At 42.7% G+C, this 19,221-nt stretch overlaps 1 protein-coding gene across 1 annotated transcript in view; it reads left to right on the forward strand.

Moving 5' to 3' along the window:
* LOC132819672 (sulfotransferase 6B1-like) overlaps window positions 1-16,370 on the forward strand; it is a 32,396-nt gene extending 16,026 nt beyond the window's left edge. Inside the window, exons 5-7 of the mRNA XM_060831314.1 lie at window positions 4,752-4,846; window positions 10,797-10,953; window positions 15,255-16,370. Coding sequence (XP_060687297.1) covers window positions 4,752-4,846; window positions 10,797-10,953; window positions 15,255-15,385 — 383 coding nt within the window. The 3' untranslated portion in view covers window positions 15,386-16,370. The remainder of the gene's footprint in view (window positions 1-4,751; window positions 4,847-10,796; window positions 10,954-15,254) is intronic.
* The last annotated feature ends 2,851 nt before the right edge of the window (window positions 16,371-19,221 follow it).

A 19,221-nucleotide genomic window follows, 5' to 3' on the forward strand; every position in this document is an offset into this window, starting at 1 on the left:
AGTGTTAGAAAGATTGGGGTCTTCAAGGAGAGCATTCCAGAGCGTAGGACCAAATAACCAGCTTCCGATGGTGGGTCAATTTGAAACTGTTAAAATGAGGCACCGGCTTCTGTTCCAGGAAGGAGTCACCTTCATCATGAAGTGAGAAAAGTACAAATGTTGATGGGGGTGAGGTGTTAAGAGCTGAAATGTGATGCAATCTGTCCCCCCACCATCATCTTTCTCTCGTCAACAAAACTTAGAGACATCACATACACAAGATGACCAAATGCTTAATCAAACACCCCTTGTCTAAGGGTCAAAGGCTGTGTTTAATGTAGCAGTGACATACTGCTCACTGGGTTGAAGAACTGGCAGGAACCTCTTGTTACCGTGGGGATGCCCGACCAAAGTTAAGCACAGCTCAGGCACTTGGTGACCAAAGATGGGGCTTTCCTTGGGTTTGAGAACATGTCAGTGTCACTGGGAACAGAGGCTTCTGCAGGGAATGTGCCAAGGGCAGCCTGATGGTCACCTCTATATCCCTGGATACTGGTGATTGTGGGGGTTACAGAAAGGGGGTCACCCAAGGGTCAACAAAGGGCTGGGTCAGAACCAAGAGAAGTAGGGGATGGTTCTCAGTGACCCAAGCCCAGTCCACATTTCCAACGCTGGGAATTCAGCACCGAGTGTCTGTGACACAGCAGCCACTCCACAAACCATCTTCACCTCCACCCTTCCCAACTGCAATCCAAGGCCACAGCGACAGCCAAAGTAATTTGAAGGGCATCCTGCAGGAGGGAGGAGAGGGCCATGTGGCTCCCATTTAATCCTGAGGCACCATTTAAATTCCAGCAGGCTCCAAAGCATCAAGTGGATTAGTTGCTTACGTCATCCTTTCCTGCTTCAAACATTCCCAGGATGTGTGTTTTCTCGGGAGATTGATGCAGGCCATAGTTCATAAGTGAGCCTGGCCGCCATGTTTGCTGCTGTGATGGGCTGGATTAAATTCTACCCAGTGAGATTCAAACGCCCACCACTTACTCTGGCTCATGTGGAACTTGGTGCATCTTAATTTTGGCCGGTCCCTGAACTAAGATAGGGGAGTATGGCATTCTCCCTTCTTGCAGTCCCCTCACCACCAAAGAAGTAGACTTCAGTTTAAAGAGTCTATGTTAATCTTCTCTGTCACCGATCTGCACAGATTGTGGTGATAAACAGGGTTAGGGTGGGTGGTTGGGGGAGAGGTCTGTTTGTGTTCCTCTCCCTGCCACCCTGCCATACCCCATCACCACTTTGTATTGCCTGGCTCCGTGCCAGCAGGGGGAGAAAGCAACTTCGTTTTAACAGGAAAGCTGGTTGCTAATGGCCACATCATCATTTCTGTCAACTTCATGTGTGGCACACAGCCAGGAAAAGGCGCACAAATCTCTCAGGCCTCAGGCTCCACGTGGTGAAATAATTCACAAACTGCTTAGCTCTTCCTTCACCCCAATCCTAGTGAACATTGACCCAGAAACATTTCACTGACCCTACAAAATCAAAGGTGGAAAATCTTCATTTATTTGTAATCACATGTTCCATTTTTATCATGTCACAGGTTCTCATGTTGGTCCTAGATGGCAGTGCTATAACAATGCTCCCCAGAAAAAGTTTAAATCCCATCAGTTTTCTTGATGATCTTGTCGTTCACATTTGTTGTAACTTCAACTTGAACTTTGTCTCCTTTTTGAATTTTTTCAAATACTTTAATCTGTAAAGTATCTATGTTGTTTTTGATCTTGATGAATCTTAAGCTCTACATATTCAGTTCAATTAGCTCCTTCCCAAACCTGGATGTCAGTCATGTGTGTGGGGAATTTCAGATGTTGCCTTCATAGTATGGACAGATATTGGGCTAAACTTGTCAGTTAGGTAATCCATCCCTTGCAACCATGAACAGTTAACCCTGAGATCTAGCCATTGCTAACCAACAGCTTCAAAAACTTGACTGAGTGTATTTTTAAAATAGAATCTGGAACTCAGAACTATCCTAATCATAGATATTTCTGTGCAACCCATTCCAACACGTCAAAACGGCACGGTGGTACAGTGGTTAGCACTGCTGCCTCACAGTGCTAGGGACCTGGGTTCAATTCCCAACTCAGGTGATTGACTGTGTGGAGTTTGTGCATTCTTCCTGTGTCTGTGTGGGTTTCCTCCCACAGTCCAAAGATGTGCAGGTCAGGTGAATTGGCTATGCTAAATTGCCTGTAGTGTTAGGTAAAAGGGTATTGGCAGGTCGGTGTCGACTTGTTGGGCTGAAGAGCCTATTTCCACATTGTAAGTAATCTAACCTAGAGCAGGTAGGACTTGAACCTTTACCTGTTAGCCAGATGTCACACCCCACCATGCCCCCACACCCTGATCAAAAATTTAGTGACATTGGGAAACGGAGGTATCTGAGCTTCAGAATTGGGGCAGGGTTGTGACCTTTGTTTGTAGGGCATGACGATATGAGTCCAGACCAGGCTGAAGCCCAAAGCAAGTTTTTACAATACAAGCTGTATTTGCTTTATGTTACAAGGAGTCTGGAACATTCCAAATGCAGGATATTTCACTGCGTGAATACTTTCTGGTATTATGGGATTGACCATGAAAGTGTTCTTTCCATTTATTTCCTCACGATGTGGCATAAATTTGAATGGGATTGATGAACAGCCCGAGGCTGATCATCCTGATGCTCTGTAACATTGTGACACAGCACATCCCCTCTCTTTCGATTGCTCATCAAGTCTAGTGTCGAGCCCTGGTTTTAATGCAGCATAGAAAGAGAGCCTGACCCTTGTTCTCTGGTGGAGTGTTAGGGATTGAACCAAACAGTGCCAGGCCACTGAGAACAGTGCATGAAACCGTCAGACTCCAGCATAATGCATCCCAACGGATCTAAATCCTACTTTCATCACTTGGATTTTGTGCGATTCTAGAGTGAAACCTCCAGGGCTCTTGGGGGGGGGGTGGGGGGGGGGGGGGGTGAGGTGGTGATGTCCTGGAGTTGTTGACTGGGGTGCTGGAGGACAGGAGGGTCCATTTATTGGGCAAGGGAGGAGGGGGGAAACTGTTGTGGCTTCTTTAACTCTTGACCAGGATTAGGGACGTCAATAGTTGAGCTTGAAGGGAGCTGATGAAAAGGCTAATTTTTATCAACTATCGAGTGTAAAAAGTCAAACATACACGTACTATCAAAAAAAAGAGTGAGGATTTAAAGGGCTATCAGAAATGGGTCGAAACTCCATGGTGCCCATTGCTAAACACCAAGCTCGTGATGCCAAGATCTCGTCTTGTGACCTCGATGTGGGTCATGACTCCACAGCTTGGGAATCCTCATTCTAGACTCCCTACAATACTAGCCCCTCCTCCAACTCTCTGCATGAAGTATTTGGGAACATTAGGCCAGTATCAGCTGGCATAAAAATAATTCCAGCAAGCCTCTGACTGATAAATAACTCAAAGGCCAGATGATAAAATGGGTCAGGCCAAATGAGGATTCCAATTTCTAGTTGTGCTGCCTGTTTTGGATTGCATCCAGCTCAGTACAAATCATGTTCTGGCAGAAAGCAGAAATATCTGGATCCCCTTCTTTCCCTGGCCTGAGTGGAGAATTACATGAGCAACTCTTCTAACTGCTTTTGGCCAATCACAATAAAATCCAGTCGGAAATTCCAGAGAAACCTCTTCTCCCAGAGAGAGTGGTTTGGTGTGGAGCTTGTATTCCAAAATAACAATTCTGCAAATAGCATTGATGCATCCAACAGTGAGCTAAACATGTCATAGAAGTCTACAGCACAGGAAAAGGCCCTTCGGTCCATTGGGCCTGTGCTGGACAAAAACAAGCTCCCAATGATTCTAATCCCAGCCTTGTTCACCTTGGCATCACAAATGAACATCCAAATACTTCCTAAATGTTATAGGATTTCTGCCCCAACCATCCTCACAGTCCATTACAGTCAGGAATGGAAGAACGCAAATGCATTGAAGTGGGAGGAGGCTTGTGTACAGCATGGATGGATTGGGCCAAGTGGCTTCTTTTCTATGTTGTAGATAAATATCTAATTTTTCAGCAGTCTCACTAGTTTTCCAAAGAAATGGTAATTAAATTCCTGGCCACATTTCTAATATAAACTAGGTGTGTAAGTACTATTGGTGATGGAGTGTTAGTACAGAATCAAACACTTACTCAGGCAAGTTTCCATTTTAATTTGTATTGGAAAATATAAAGTGAGCACTGAATGATGAGTTAAATCTGAATTTTGTCTGTATGCCCCAGTCTGATATTTCTCTCCCTCCAGCCTGACTGCACCTACAGGCTGCCTGTCATTTTAATTCTCTTGATGTAATGCTCTGCTCACTTCCTTAAGTCATTAATTTGAAACAAAATTACACCTGATAATTTAACAGCTGTTTTGTCATACATCAAATTCACATGTTTAGGTCTTAGGGATACCGTCTGATTAGATGCTCCACTCTAGTAAGACACCAGTAGATCCATTCATAAGGAGTGAATCACATTAACAGGGATGTTGTCTTCAACAGTGGTCGATGCTGTATCTCTGGATATTGTGTTGCAAGGTTACCCCTTCTGTTTGAAGAGAATGAGAAACTCAATTACAGAAATGATTCTTGGAGGGGCACTGACTCTGAGAAAAATACCCAATGTGTCGCCAAATCGTATATGTTACTGAACTTTTGATTGGCATTTTTCTCTCTGATGCTACTTTTTATTTTTAAAACAGTTTGTTGGGGCTCCTACTTTGATCATGCTCTTGTGTGGGAGAAACATTTTGATGATGAGAATGTGAAGATTGTTACGTATGAAGAGCTGAAAGAGGTCAGTATAATTTTCTTTTGATGCAAACCCAAGACAGAGGAATCTCGATTATCCAGCATTCGATTATCCGAATATTGGATTATCCGGCAAGATTGCAAGTCCCGATGCTCGGATAAACTATGTTATCAGGCATTTGATTATCCAGAATTAAATTAACCCAACAAAATATTCCCTGCCTATGTCCTTCGGATAATCCAGGTTCCTCTGTACTGTGTAGATTGTAATACAGGACTCTCTTTATTGGGAGCTAATTTCTGCCAAAACTGAATATTAGATGCATTAAGCTATTGGGAACAGTTAGCAGAATGGTCAACCTTTATTTCTCTCTTATGAGGAGCAATCCCCCTCGCTTGTTGTGTATCTGATAAAAATTCTCTCTGTAATATTTTACAGCAGCTAATTTGCACCAATGCAGTTTACATGACCACAGGGAGTCTCTACTCCTATGTCACAAAACTGGCATAAAATTATCTCTCGATATCAGTAACTTAATTTATGTAGAAAGTATGAGGAAGTTTGTTTCTTCAGAAAAGAGTTTCACCAACTGAGTAGAAGTTTGCAAAGTTAAAAGCAATTGATAAATCGATTGAATAATTTGTGTTGATTCTGAGATGAGGCTGAAGATGAAAAGGTTAGAAAGAGGATATTAAGAAGGAATGTCAGGTGGAGCCCAAGCAATAATAAGATAAAGAAGTACATGACCAGGGCAGGCTGTTGAAGTAAACAATATGAATGAGTATCAGACATAAATTGATATGTTTTAGTTCAGAAAAGGAAGGTAACTGGTTTTGGCATAAGATTAAGCTGATTCGTAACAGGGTGTGTAACTTTGTGGTTAAAGGGGAAAAACCCATGACTCCTGATGCATTTGCCATATCCATGTCTTTCCTTTACTAAAAGTTAACCAGAACCTAACTGGAACTGGGTGATAACACACTGAGTTAGAGGTCAGGAGCACATGATAGGATAATGCAATACTGAGGGAGTGCTGTACTGTTGCTGTCCCTGTTGTCCAGACCATTACTTATCCCTCAATCAACACCCAACGCCACAAATCAAACTATTGTACCAATTCATGGGAGATTGCTGTGTACTCATTGGTTGCTAAATTTCCCACTTTACAATAATGGCTGCACTTCACAAGGTATTTCATTGCAACACAGAGCACGTGAGACAAACTGCAGGAATGCAAACTCCTCATCATCTGTCTTTCTCAATCAGCACTTGTATAGGTCTGTCTTTCATCATAAGTCATTGCTCAACACAGCTGAGTGCCAGGAACTGATGTAAATGAGCTGTCCTCAGCTGTGCATGTACATCAGATGATTGCAAGCATTTCCAGTATCAATGATTTCACCTTCCGTCAACACTATTTCCACCCAATCTCCAATCCAAATGCTCCTGGGTTCTTGTAACCAACACCAAATCAAATAATCCTTCAGGTTTAAGGGGATGACTAATGGTGCACTGGGTAATGTCTCAGATACCTGGCCCAAGTTCTATTCCTGGAGTTAATGGCCATTGAAGGTGCCCTCGCAATGTGGCCAAATGTGTTTGAGCATCAACCTGTAAGTCTCTCCAAAAGGCCTATGGCAGGCAGTAAGAAGGGGAGAAAATCAGTCTCAATCTGCTGACCTTGATGTGAAGTGATGCCCTTTCAAGCAATAGGCCCTGGCTTCTGGCTGGAGATCTGTTTCAGGAGAAAAACAATGAAGATCAGATGTGTGCATGGCTTCACCTCCCTCACATGTGAACAGTCTTCTAGGTCTTCAGGAACAGAAAACCCCTACTCTCAACCTTCCTTCAGTAGATGGATTGGCTCAAGTCAACAACAATGAATTGTTTAAAAAAAAACTATGAAAGGATTGTGCTGAATGGCTTTTCCTCTTTGTGTGTTTCCCGATAAATGCCCTCTTTACAGTACTATTTGACTATTAACACAAATACTGTTAGGTTTTTTAATAGTGTTTAATATACCACAAGTGCAGTTTCTTTTTTCTACTTGTGTTACATGCCCCAGACTTCAAGTTTTGCTTCCAGCGAGAGAGCTCCCATTAATCAACCAGAACTCAGACAGACTGAATCAGCACTGTGCAGATAATTGCGCACTCAAATGAGTATTTACTGAATAGTTCATCCTGAATTGTGGAGCAATTTCCTTGGCTTTTGAGTGATGCAGTAGAAACCTCCTCTGTAATCACCTTGGCACCTGCTCTTCTGTCCATTTGTTTTGTTTTTAAATACAAGAACCTCGCCAAGGCTAAATAATATTAGCCCATCAATAGGTGGAGATTGTAGTTATCTGTGTGACAGTGGACCCAGATCAATTTGCCAGCTACCCGTTAGGAAAAGAGTTCATAAACAGTAACTCACATTCCGCTCATCAATTCCCATTAAAAACACAAGTATGGTGCTAAACAGGTGCTAATGATAAAAAATAAATTACTAATCTAATGAAAGAATGGCCTGTATATTGTACCAAGTTTCTCAAATTACTTTACATGAGGTAATTAAAGATGGACTGAGCCACTATTGCCCCATGTCCCGAGAGGATACATTTTTAAAGTTATTCTAATGTGCAGTTACCATCCAGTCAATTTGTATTTATTTGTTGATGTTGCTAGTTCTATGTTATTGTTCTACAGAGATCTTTGATACGTTTCAAATTGCAAAATTGATTCTGTGGTATTAGCCCAATTTCAACGACTGGCATGTCATACCATCAGCCAGTATATGGTTCGGAGTAAGGGTTGTCTGAGATAATCCTCTGCCGTCAGACCTCCTTTGTCTATACTTTGTCTCTGGTCTGTCTAATGGTCAGTGCTAGAGGATGCACCACTATAGAGTCTGTACAGAAGAGGCATTGTTCTCTGTTAACAAGCTAGTTTATTGCTTGTAAATATTATTACATACTGTTCAGGTATAAATACTCGGGCACTGCTCCCTACAAATGCTTGTGTAGGACTCACTATCTTCACTCAGACCGTGATGCTCAGTGTCTCATTTGATTTCTTTTGAACCATTACCTTATATATCAGGTTGGTCAGTGCCCACCCGAGTGTTCGTTTCGGGTCTCAGTTTAACATTTCGTCCAAGGGACCATACCTCTGACCATGAGCCATTCCAGCAAAGCAGCATTACATTATGATCCATGGTCCTGGATATTAGCAGATGTGGTTTAAAAAGAAGGAGATTCAGAGAATTTGTTTCTAAGAGTCTTTAGTCTTTTGAACTCTCGTCATTAGAGAGTGCTGGAGGCCAAGTCATTTAATATTTCTAAGGAAGAGATAGATTGATTCTCCTATTAATTAAGAAGTTACAGTTATCAAGGGGAGGCAGGAAAATGAAATTGAGGCCACTATAAGATCAGCAGAGCGAGCTAGAAGTACCAAATGGCCTGTGCCTAATTCATATAGAGGTATAGAGTCATAGAGATGTACAGCATGGTAACAGACCCTTCGGTCCGACTTGTCCATGCTGACCAGATATCCTAATCTAATCTAGTCCCTTTTGCCAGCACTTGGCCCAAATCCCTCTAAACTCTTCCTAGTCATGCCCCCATCCAGATGCCTTTTAAATGCTGTAATTGTACTAGCCTCCACCACTTCCTCTGGCAGTTCATTCCATACACACAGCATCCTCTGTGTGAAAAAGAGTGGTGTATTTTTAGTTTTCCATTCCCTTTGTGGGAGCAGGCCTGTGTTTATTGCCTCCTCTGATGGTGATGGAGATATTTATATGCAGGTAAGGAGTGGGGTTAATCATCCACTTGGTTGCAAAGGGAATTTAGCATCGAAGAGCTGCAGCTGTAATCCCAGGCCCTATGTAGATCCAGCTCAGTGTGGCCAGAGCAGAATTTGGACACTCTCCATTAAACACAGTTAAAATATTGTGTCATGCTGTGGAGAAGTTGGGAAACAGTTTTATTCTGACATCAGCGAGACGACACTGTGATTCCCATCAAACCTGTGTCACAGTGTGGCAATCACACAATTTCACAGAGCTGTGGGTGATGAATCACTTCCAGTGTCCAGTACATAAGTCAAGTTTTTCTTATATGTGAAACCAATGGGAGAATTTCCTGCAATAGCACATTTAGTAACAAGTGAAATCGAGCAGGAATGCATGCAGATTCATTTCCTATTTTGTGCTGTGTGGGCTCATCACAGGCTGGAAGACTTTAATGCCACTTTCACTCCTGTATTACACAATTGAGAAAGAAACTAGACATAATTTGGATGGACTCTACTGATGGTGATGGCCCGGTTCTGAAGACATAGCCCTGGCAAGGGGACAGATAAGAGGGAAAAAATATATTTGACCGTGTCCTCACTGATCTGCCTCTGTAAATCCATATGTCTATAACAGTGGGAGTGACCACCACACAATCCTTATGGAAACACAGCCTTGCCTTCACTTTTAAGATAAACTCCAGCTTGTTGTATGGAACTATAACCTTGCTGAATGGGATAGATTGTGAACAGATCTAGCCGCAAAATATTAGACATTCATGAGGTGCTGTGAGTGTTCAGGAGCAGCAGTATTGTATTCAACTATGATCCATAACCTAGTTGCCTGGCATTTCCCCCACTCTACCATGAGAATTAGAATTAGCTTTATTGTCTCATGGACTCAAATGAGAACAGTAAAAGGTTTGCACCTCGCCACTTATGCCACCATCTGAGATGCAAAGGTACCTAGGTACAAATTCTTAAGGGAAAAAGGAAAAAAAAAGAAATTTAAAAAAAAGCTATTATTACAGATCATAGGAATACATTAGTTAAATTAAAGGTTCAGAATAATGGTCCTTCCAACCTAGTCCACACCAGGCCTTGACTCCATACTGCCCTGGGATTCACCTTGAGACTAGGGGTCCAGTAAGGAGTCATTTTAAGGCCAGAGTTCTATACTGAGGCCACGCCGGGCCACTGAGAAACTGCTAACAAGCTATACATTTTAACACACAAGGCACAGTTCTTTTCATTCACTTGTGGGATGTGGGTTTTGCTGGCTGGGCCAGCATTTATTAGCTGTCCCGAGTGGCCCTTGAAGGTATTGATGAGCTGCCTTCCTGTACCTCTGCTGTCCGGGTGCTGCAGGAAGACCCACAATGGCACGAGGGAGAGAAGTCCAGGATTTTGACCCAGTGACACTGAAACCATGGAAACAGCAGCAACATTGTGCAGACTTCAGGTTAACAAAATAAGTCATCCCTGGCTTGTTTCTTAGGACAATCCCCTGGCTGGTCAGAGTTAATCTGCCTCGTTTGAAATCTGAATAAAGTGTAGCAGTTAACAGTCAATCATCACCAACTGCTGTCTTCTCCATGGCACCACCTCCTAGAACCAGACCAATCAGAACTCATCTCTCATCCAGAATGAATATTAGCTTCGTGTTAATTGGTATTTTTCTTATGAAGTGTCCTGATGCGTGCAAGACGCAAAGCTTCGACAAAATGTGTTTTCTTTCAGCAATACTCCATTCAATCATCATCTATTTCCTCTTTTGCTGACCTCACTTTAGTAGGTTGCCCTGTGGCAGAGTGTGGCTTTCTATTTTTGGGAAAGGATTCTGTCTGAAAAATGAAAATCACAAGTTTTTTCATTAAATAATGAATTTAATACCTCATGACATTTGGTCCCTGTCTTTTTCTAAGGGCTGGAATGGGGGCTACTGATAGGACAAGGGTCAAGTAAACGGAAGATTGCTGTGGAATATATTAAAATCTCTTGCACGCTTTTGCTTTTCCACAATTGCAGCTTTCCAATGTTTTTGAGGTGCACATGGTCAGACAGAGGCCTAACATGCCATGCCTTGCCTTAGAGTGAGTCTTGTTGTGCTGCTTGTTGTTGCAAGAACACGATCACCTGAATTTACCTTTATTTTGATTTACCGACTTCCCAGGTTTTCTATTCATTCTGATCCTGTGGTTGTGTTCCCCCCCCAATAGAACTTGGCGAAAGGGGTGCAGTCGATAGCAGAGTTCTTCGGCCTGTCTCTGAGTGAGGAACAGATTCAAAAGATTGCTGGCAGAGGTACCTTCCAGGCCATGAGTGACAACGCCGAGAAAACTCACTCCAGCTTTGGCAAGGTTATCTTCCGAAAGGGTAGGTAGAAATGAAATGCTCAGTTTGGGAATGGAAGATGGAATGTGTTGATGCTGTTCATTGATCCTTGCGGCTCAGAAGAGGTTTTTCTGACCCACTGTGAAAACCTGCTTCGTCCCTGCTTTTGTCTTGTACTCCTCCAAATGATGAACAAGAAACAGGAGAAGGCCATTCGGCCCCTCGAGTCAGCTCTGCCATTCAATAAGAACATAGTTAATCTGATTTTAATCTTAACTGTACATGCTTGCATACCCAGATAATCTTTCCTCCCCTTGGTGACCAAGAGTCTATCCACCTCTGCCTTAAAAATATTTAAAGATTCTGCATTGACTGTTTTTGAGGAAGGCAGTTCCAAAACTTTCAACTTTCTGAATGATGTTTTATTTTCCAACACCTCTGTCTTAAACAGACAAACATCGTGCAAACTCTGACCCATCGTTCTAGATTCTCTCACAAGACAATCCTTTAAAGATCTGCCAGGTCAATTCTCCTCAGGATCGTATATATTTCAATTCGTGGCATGATGGCTCAGTGGTTAGCACAGCACCGGGAACCTAAGTTCAATCCCAGTTTTGGGTAGCTGTCCGTATGGAGGTTGCATGTCCTCCCTGTGTCTGCACGAGTTTCCTCTGGGTGCTCCAGTTTCTTCCCACAGTCCAGAGACATGTAGGTTAGGTGAATTGGCCATGCTAAATTGTCTGTAATGTGTAGGCAAGGTAGAGTAGCCAAGCGAAATACAGGGATGGAGTGGGATGCTCTTCAGAGGGTTGATACAGATTCAATGGGCCAAATGGCCTCTAGCTGTACTGTAAGTCACTTCAGACTGTTCTAAATTTCCTGAGGAAACAGGGCTAGACGTTCTTGTGTAAAGGCATTCAACTAATTGCAGGTGTCAGGCTAATAAACCTTTTCTGAACCACTTCCCATGCATTAAGATTCTCCCATATACTCAGTGACCATTGCTGTACACAGTACTCCAGGTGCAGTCTCACCAATGTCCCATAAAACTGAACAGTAGCCTTCCAACTTTTGCATTCAATTCCTCTCACGAAAAAACATAACATTCTATTAGCTTTCCTGATTACCTGCTGTTCCTGTATTCTAACCTTCTGTGATTCATGCACAAAGACACCCATAACTCTCAGCACCTCTCAGCTGTGCAATCTTTAGCCATTTAAATAATATACTTCTTAATTTCATACTTTCCTACACTATACTCCATTTCTATCCCTTTGCAGGCTCCTTATAGCCACTTCACAACTCAAATTCTTCACCTTCCTTCATTCTCCAGTGCCCTTTTCAGATTATTTATTGAATTATACACAAAATTACCAACTCCTCAGATACTGAAGCAGTTCGTGTCCATATACAGCAAGACCTGGACAATACTGTGGATTGGGATGACAAGGGGCAAGTTACATTCACGTCTGCCAGGCAATGCTCATCTCTCTCAAGCAGGAACCTCATAATAATTCCTTGACATTCAATGGCGTCACCATCGCTGGATCGCCCCTGTCAACATCCTGTCAGGTTCACATTGACGAGAAATGGAACAGAACCAGCCATATAAAAAGTCTGATTACAAGAGCAAGTCAGCTACGAGGACTTCTATGGCATGTAACTCACTTCCTGACTCCCAAAGTCAATCCATGATCTACAAGGTACAAGTGAGGAGTGTGATGGAATAATTTCCACTTATCTGGATGGTTGAAGCTCCAACAACACACCAGATACACCATCCAGGATAAAGTACCTCCCTTCATTAGTGCCCATTCATCCCATTCAGTAGTGATTGTCTTCACCATTGACAGTCAGTAGCAGCAGTGTTTACCATATACAAGTTGAACTGCATTAACTCGCCAAGGCTCCTTCAAAAGCAGCTCATAACGTCGGTCCTCTACCACTTAGAAGGACAAGCAGAGCAATGCATGTGAACACCTGCAACTTCCACTCCATGTAACATGCCATTGTAACTTGAAGCTATGTCACCATTCTTTCCCTGTCAGTGGGTGAAAATCCTAGAAATTCTTCTGCTGTGAATGGCCATACATGTTATGGTTCTCTTTGCCGAGCTGCGAATTTGTGTTGCAGACATTTCGTCCCCTGTCTAGGTGACGTCCTCAGTGCTTGGGAGCCTCCTGTGAAGTGCTTCTGTGATGTTTCCTCCGGCATTTATAACGATTTGTATCTGCCGCTTCCGGTTGTCAGTTCTAGCTGTCCGTTGCAGTGGTCGGTATATTGGGTCCAGGTCAATGTGCTTATTGATTGAATCTGTGGATGAGTGCCATGCCTCTAGGAATTCCCTGGCTGTTCTCTGTTTGTTTGGCTCGTCCAATAATAGTATTGTTGTCCCACAAGCAACATGAGTTTGGCTGGGACAACACTACTATTATAGGACAAGCCAAACAGAGAACAGCCAGGGAATTCCTAGAGGCATGGCACTCATCCACAGATTTAATCAATAAGCACATCGACCTGGACCCAATATACCGGCCATTGCAACGCACAGCTGGAACTGACAACCGGAAGCGGCAGATTCAAACCACTACAAATGCCGGAGGAAAGATCACAGAAGCGCTTCACAGGAGGCTCCCACGCAGTGAGGATGTGATCTAAACAGGGGACAAAACATCTGCAACACAAATTCCCAGCTCGGTGAACAGAACCACAACAACGAGCACCCGAGCTACAAATCTTCTCCCAAACTTTGAATGGCCATACATCACATGGATGGTTTACAAAGCTGCATCCCCACCTCCTTCTCCAGGACAATTAGGGATGGACAATAAATGCTGGCCCAAGCAGTGGTGCCCAAGATCTATGAATGAATAAACTAAAACAAAAGCTTGCAAGGGGAGGCAATGGTCTTGTGGTATTATTGCTAGACTGTTAATCCAGAGATCCAGGTCATATTCTAGGAACCTAGTTTCAAATCCCACCATGACACAGGGTGGAATGTGAATTCAGTAAAAATCTGGACATAATGAATTCATTGTCGACTGTCAGGAAAATCCGATCTGGTTCACAAATGTCCTTCAGGGAAGGAAACTGCCATCCTTACCTAGTGTGGCCAACATGTGACTCCAGACCCACCGCATTGTGGTTGACTATTAATTGCCCTCTGGTATGGGCAATAAATGCTGACCTTCCCAGCGATACCCTCATCCTGTGAATACATCAATTAAAAAAGAAAACACCTTTTCAGACAGTGCATTCCGGATCCATTTCCCTGTATTTGTTCTGATGAGTGAAATGTGTTCTCCTTGTCTCTTTATTTTTCCCTGCAATCATTTTGAATTTGTGATTTCTAGCTGACTCATTTGTTAAAGGGAAATGTTTTCTCCATCTACCCTTTCCAAACCTCAGTGAGGTCACCTCTGATCTCTGTTGCAAGAACAAAATTCCTAACTTTTCCAACCTTACCTCAGATCTGAAGTCTGCCATCCCAAGTGACATGTGGTAAACCTAGATACCCTTTTAAAGGCCATTATACCTTTATGGTGGTGTGGTACACACAGTAACTCTAGCTGAGGCCTGACTGGTGACTTTATAATCCTATGGCGCAAGCACTTTTTCATGATGTGATTTACTGGTGATGATGTCGTAATGTGCAGGAACAGGAAATATTTCAGAACATTTGCAGTGAGCTCCCTTTTGCAGGAGCTCTATGATGTACGACATTACATTGTGTTAGATATTTGCTGCATTGCCTGTCAGGATGGGGGAAGAAAGTGAAAGTGTAAGAAGAATCATGAAGTGCAAAGAATACCAATCATGAACTTGGTGTTGGCCACTGATCTTCCCTTTGTGCACTCTCTCCCTCTCAGTAACTCTCCAGCCAAAACTTTCATCATTGCATCACAGAGTCTGTACATTGTCAAAGCAGGTCATACTGTATCTTTTGAGACGGTCAGTGTTCACAAAGCGATAAAACTTGCTCCTGGCTGCAACACTTCCTAAATTACGTGTGGGCTTCTCCAATGAGAATTATCTGAAAGCAGCCCATGTGACGTCAGGGTATGGTCTGGATAGAGGACACCAATGAAGGAAGGACATGTGGGTAAAAGACATGCTCAGGATCTAAAACGACTGAGTCCTGAAGGCTGCACAGTTACCGAGTGGAAAATGAGACACTGTTTATCCAGTTTCCCCTGAGCCTCACTGGAACATTGCAGCAGGCCCGAGATGGAAGTGTTGCCGTGGGAACACGGTGGTGTGTAGAAATGACAGGCAACTGGTGGCAGGATTCTACATTACTGGCCCAGATCAGTTTTAACAACTTTGCTTTGTTTTTAATCTAGGTGTGGTTGGAGACTGGAAAACCCTTTTCACTAAAGAGCAGAGTGAAGAGATGGATGCAAAGTTTGAAGCATGTTTAGCAGGAACAAAAATAGGAGCAATGTTGAAGTATGACCTCTACTGTAAGGAGTAATTAACAACACTGAATGTTGTGACAGACAAGGAATACATTCTGTTTGGAAAAGACAAGTGTTCAAAACTGTGAATTCAAACATCAAAACACCTCAATTTAAAAACAGAAAATGCAAAAATAAACAGCAGATCACCAGACAATGACAGCTAAATGCTACAGCTTCAGAGCTAGACCTCTTGTGGCTTTGTAATTCTGGGACCATAAGATTTAACATTTCAAGCCCTCAGCTTCTTTCACCCCACACACCTTCCCTGTCTCCGCAGTGCTGACCAGTACCAATCCTCCACTTCACCTCAGCAGAAACCAATCCAGCCCAACCACTCTCTCAATTCATCAAAGCTGAATATTGCCTGAAGTGTACTGTATTAGCGCAGCCTCACAAACTCTGCAATGCTGGAACTTCAACGTGTCATACCCAGGACAAGGACGATTATAGGTCAGCGCAGTAAGGTTTGTTGTTAGCTGTAAACAGGCAAGCAGAGCAGTTATCACTACCTCAACTCAACAGGATGGAGGTCACAATGATTGTCCCTTCACCATAGTTTCATCGATGGAACAGTAGGGAAATGAAATTGTCCCTTAAATGAGGGAGCACATCTTAAATTGTTTTTTAAGTATCAGAAGATGTTATACACATCTTGAGCACCTTTTTAAAGTGGTTTTGCTTAAATAATATAGTATAAACTGCAGACACATTTCACAGTTTCATGGCTCATTTGGGTAAATAATTTATTTTCATATTTCTGCTATTAAGAGCCACTAACAATATTCCAAAAGTGCTGCACTTTGAAAGTTTGAATTAAGTACTATTTCACTAGCAAGTGATAAAATATAGAGAAGGGAAATCTTAAACGTTGTTTGGGGAGTGCTGTCTCCACATTATTTTTGTTAACTTATGTCATTCTGAATTCTTCAGTCTTTGTTTGGAATGTATTTTAAAACAATGAGAATTATGACATTGAAAAATAAAATGAGTTACTTTGGATTTTGTTGTGTTTTTGATCTGCATTTTTTTTACGCGTACTGTTGTGATCTTGTTTTGTGAATTTCGATGAGATGCTCCACTGTGCTAAAATGTTCTTTGAATGTAATTATCCCATCACTGGTATTTATTTCTATCCATGGGATGTGATGGTTGCTGGCTGGGCCATAGTTCCCATCCCGAATTGCTGTTGAGAAGATGTTGGTGAGCTGTCTCTTTGAACTGCTGCAGTCCCTGAGGTGTAGCTACACCCTTACAGTGCCAATCGGGAGGGAGTTCCAGGATTTGGACCCAGTGACAGTGAAGAAACAGCAATGTGGTCGAGTCTGTTTGGTATGCAGCTTGCGGGGGTGGGGGAGGGGTGGGGGGGGAGGGGGGAATCGTTCTTGCAGGGGTTGATGTACCCATGACTTTGCCTTTGCCATTTTAGGTGATTGAAATTGTGAGTTTGGAAGGTACTGGTGAAAGACTCTGGGTTAGTTTCTGCAGTGTGTGTATTGTAGATGGTACATACTGCTGCTACTGGGCATTCATGTAGAAGGGAGTGAATGTTGAATGTGGTGGATGGAGTGCAAATCAGATGGGCTGCTTTGACTTGGATGGTGTTGAGGTCCTGAAGGTTTTCGGAACTGCACTCATTCAGGCAAGTGGGGAGTATTTCATCACTCTCCTGACCTTGTGTCAATAGATATTGTGGACAATGTGAGTTAACCCCAGGATGTTGATTGTGAAATATCATTTTGCAATGATAATGACATTGAATTTCAAAGGGAAATTCTCTCAATTTAGTCATGGTCATTATTAGTTTTCTGTGTGGTGCAAATATATCACTTGCCTGCATATGGACACAAACTGTTTCAGTTCTGAATGTCATAAATGTTGCTGAACATTATGCAATCATCACTGACCTAATGATGGAGGGGGAAGGTCATTGATGAAGCAACTGAGGATGGTTGATAAATGAATACAGATACTTACAATTTGTAACTTAGCTTCAACAGAATTACATGCTTGGTGGCATGTCTCTTTAGTACATATGTGTAACAAACCAGCTGGTTAGAGTTGACAGCTAAACAGACAGAAAATCTTTACATTATGCAGCCATTCTCAGTGACCTGGCAAAGGGCTGGTGATTGTAGTTCTGGTGTTTGCCATTGGATGGCGCTGAGAGCCTTACTAGCCAGACAAGTGTGCAGACATGAATGAAGTAACAAGCTGCAAAGCACGTTTCTGCAAATGGCTTTTCAACAGTAAAGCTCTGTTGACCATTTGCAGAGATTTCCAAGAAATTAAACCATTAAAAATACATGTGGTACATGTCTGTCTTTTCCCCCTGTATTTTACTTAAGCTCTGGAAATGGCCTGTCTAAGTTCAGGACTCTGGTGCAACTTGAATGTCCAGGCAAAGGGGTGATGTTTAGGTGCAGAGTAATTTTGAATGCATTGGCCATGTGTCAATCATTTAAGAGAATAAAAGGGGACACTTTGACTTTGGCAGCTTATGAGTCTGTTCAGGCAAATAGTAGTGTTTAGCTGCAGATGTTTCATCACTAGGCAGAATTTCAACCTGGGTCATAAAGTATAGTGCTGGAAAAGGATAGCAGGCACTTTTTGAATCATCTGCAGTCCTCACTTTCTTTAGAATTTAAATCTGGGGCAAGGCACCTAAAATGCCAAATTAACAAAATATTTGAGGGGCATATCTCATAACAGCATGCACTCTGCTGTTCCCTCAAGTTGAAACCATGTGCCTCAGGCACGGTGACAATCTCGTTCCAATTAAATGTTCTTACAGCAATAATAAAGACTGAAAGTCACCATACTCTCAGAGAACCATAGGCTGCTCTCTCATTAGAGCGGGATAGACTATTACAGCCCTAGCCCATTCAACTTCTCTTTTTAGCTCAAACCCTCCAACCCTGGCAACATCCTGGCTAGCTGAAAGAAGACAGTGATGGCTGATGGGAAATGTTCGTCCTGGAGCCCAGTTACCAGTGGTGTACTGCAAGGGTCGGTATTGGGTCCACTGCTGTTTGTTATTTTTATAAACGACCTGGATGAGGGCATAGAAGGATGGGTTAGTAAATTTGCAGACGATACTAAGGTCAGTACAGTTGTGGATAGTGCCGAAGGACATTGTAAGTTACAGAGAGACATAGATAAGCTGTAGCCTCTGGGCTGAGAGGTGGCAAATGGTTTTAATGCAGAAAGGTGTGAGGTGATTCACTTTGGAAGGAGTAACAGGAATGTAGAGTATTGGGAGAATGGTAAGATTCTTGGTAGTGTAGATGAGCAGGGAGATCTCTGAGTCCACGTACATAGATCCCTGAAAGTTGCTACCCAGGTTGACAGGGTTGTTAAGAAGGCATACGGTGTGTTAGCTTTTATTAGAAGGATTAAGTTTCGGAACCATGAGATCATGCTGCAGTTGTACAAAACTGTGGTGCGGTTGCACTTGGAGTATTGCGTGTAGTTCTGGTCACCACATTATAGGAAGGATGTGGAAGCTTTGAAAAGGGTTCGTAGGAGAATTACTAGGATGTTGCCTCATATGGAGGGAAAGTCTTATGAGGAAAGGTTGAGGGACTTGAGGCTGTTTTTGTTAGAGAGAAGAAAGTTGAGAGGTGACTTAATTGAGACATATAAGATAATCAGAGGGTTTGATCGGGTGGACAGTGAGAGCCTTTTTCCTTGGATGGTGATGGATAGCATGAGGAGGCATAGCTTCAAATTAAGGGGTGATAGATATAGGACAGATGTCAGAGGTAGTTTCTTTACTCAAAGTAGTAGGGCCATGGAACCCACAGCCTACAACAGTTGTAGACTCGCTAGCTTTACGTGTATTTAAATGGTC

Source organism: Hemiscyllium ocellatum, chromosome 10 (genome assembly GCF_020745735.1).
Source record: "Hemiscyllium ocellatum isolate sHemOce1 chromosome 10, sHemOce1.pat.X.cur, whole genome shotgun sequence".
Taxonomy (NCBI): Eukaryota; Metazoa; Chordata; class Chondrichthyes; order Orectolobiformes; family Hemiscylliidae; genus Hemiscyllium; species Hemiscyllium ocellatum.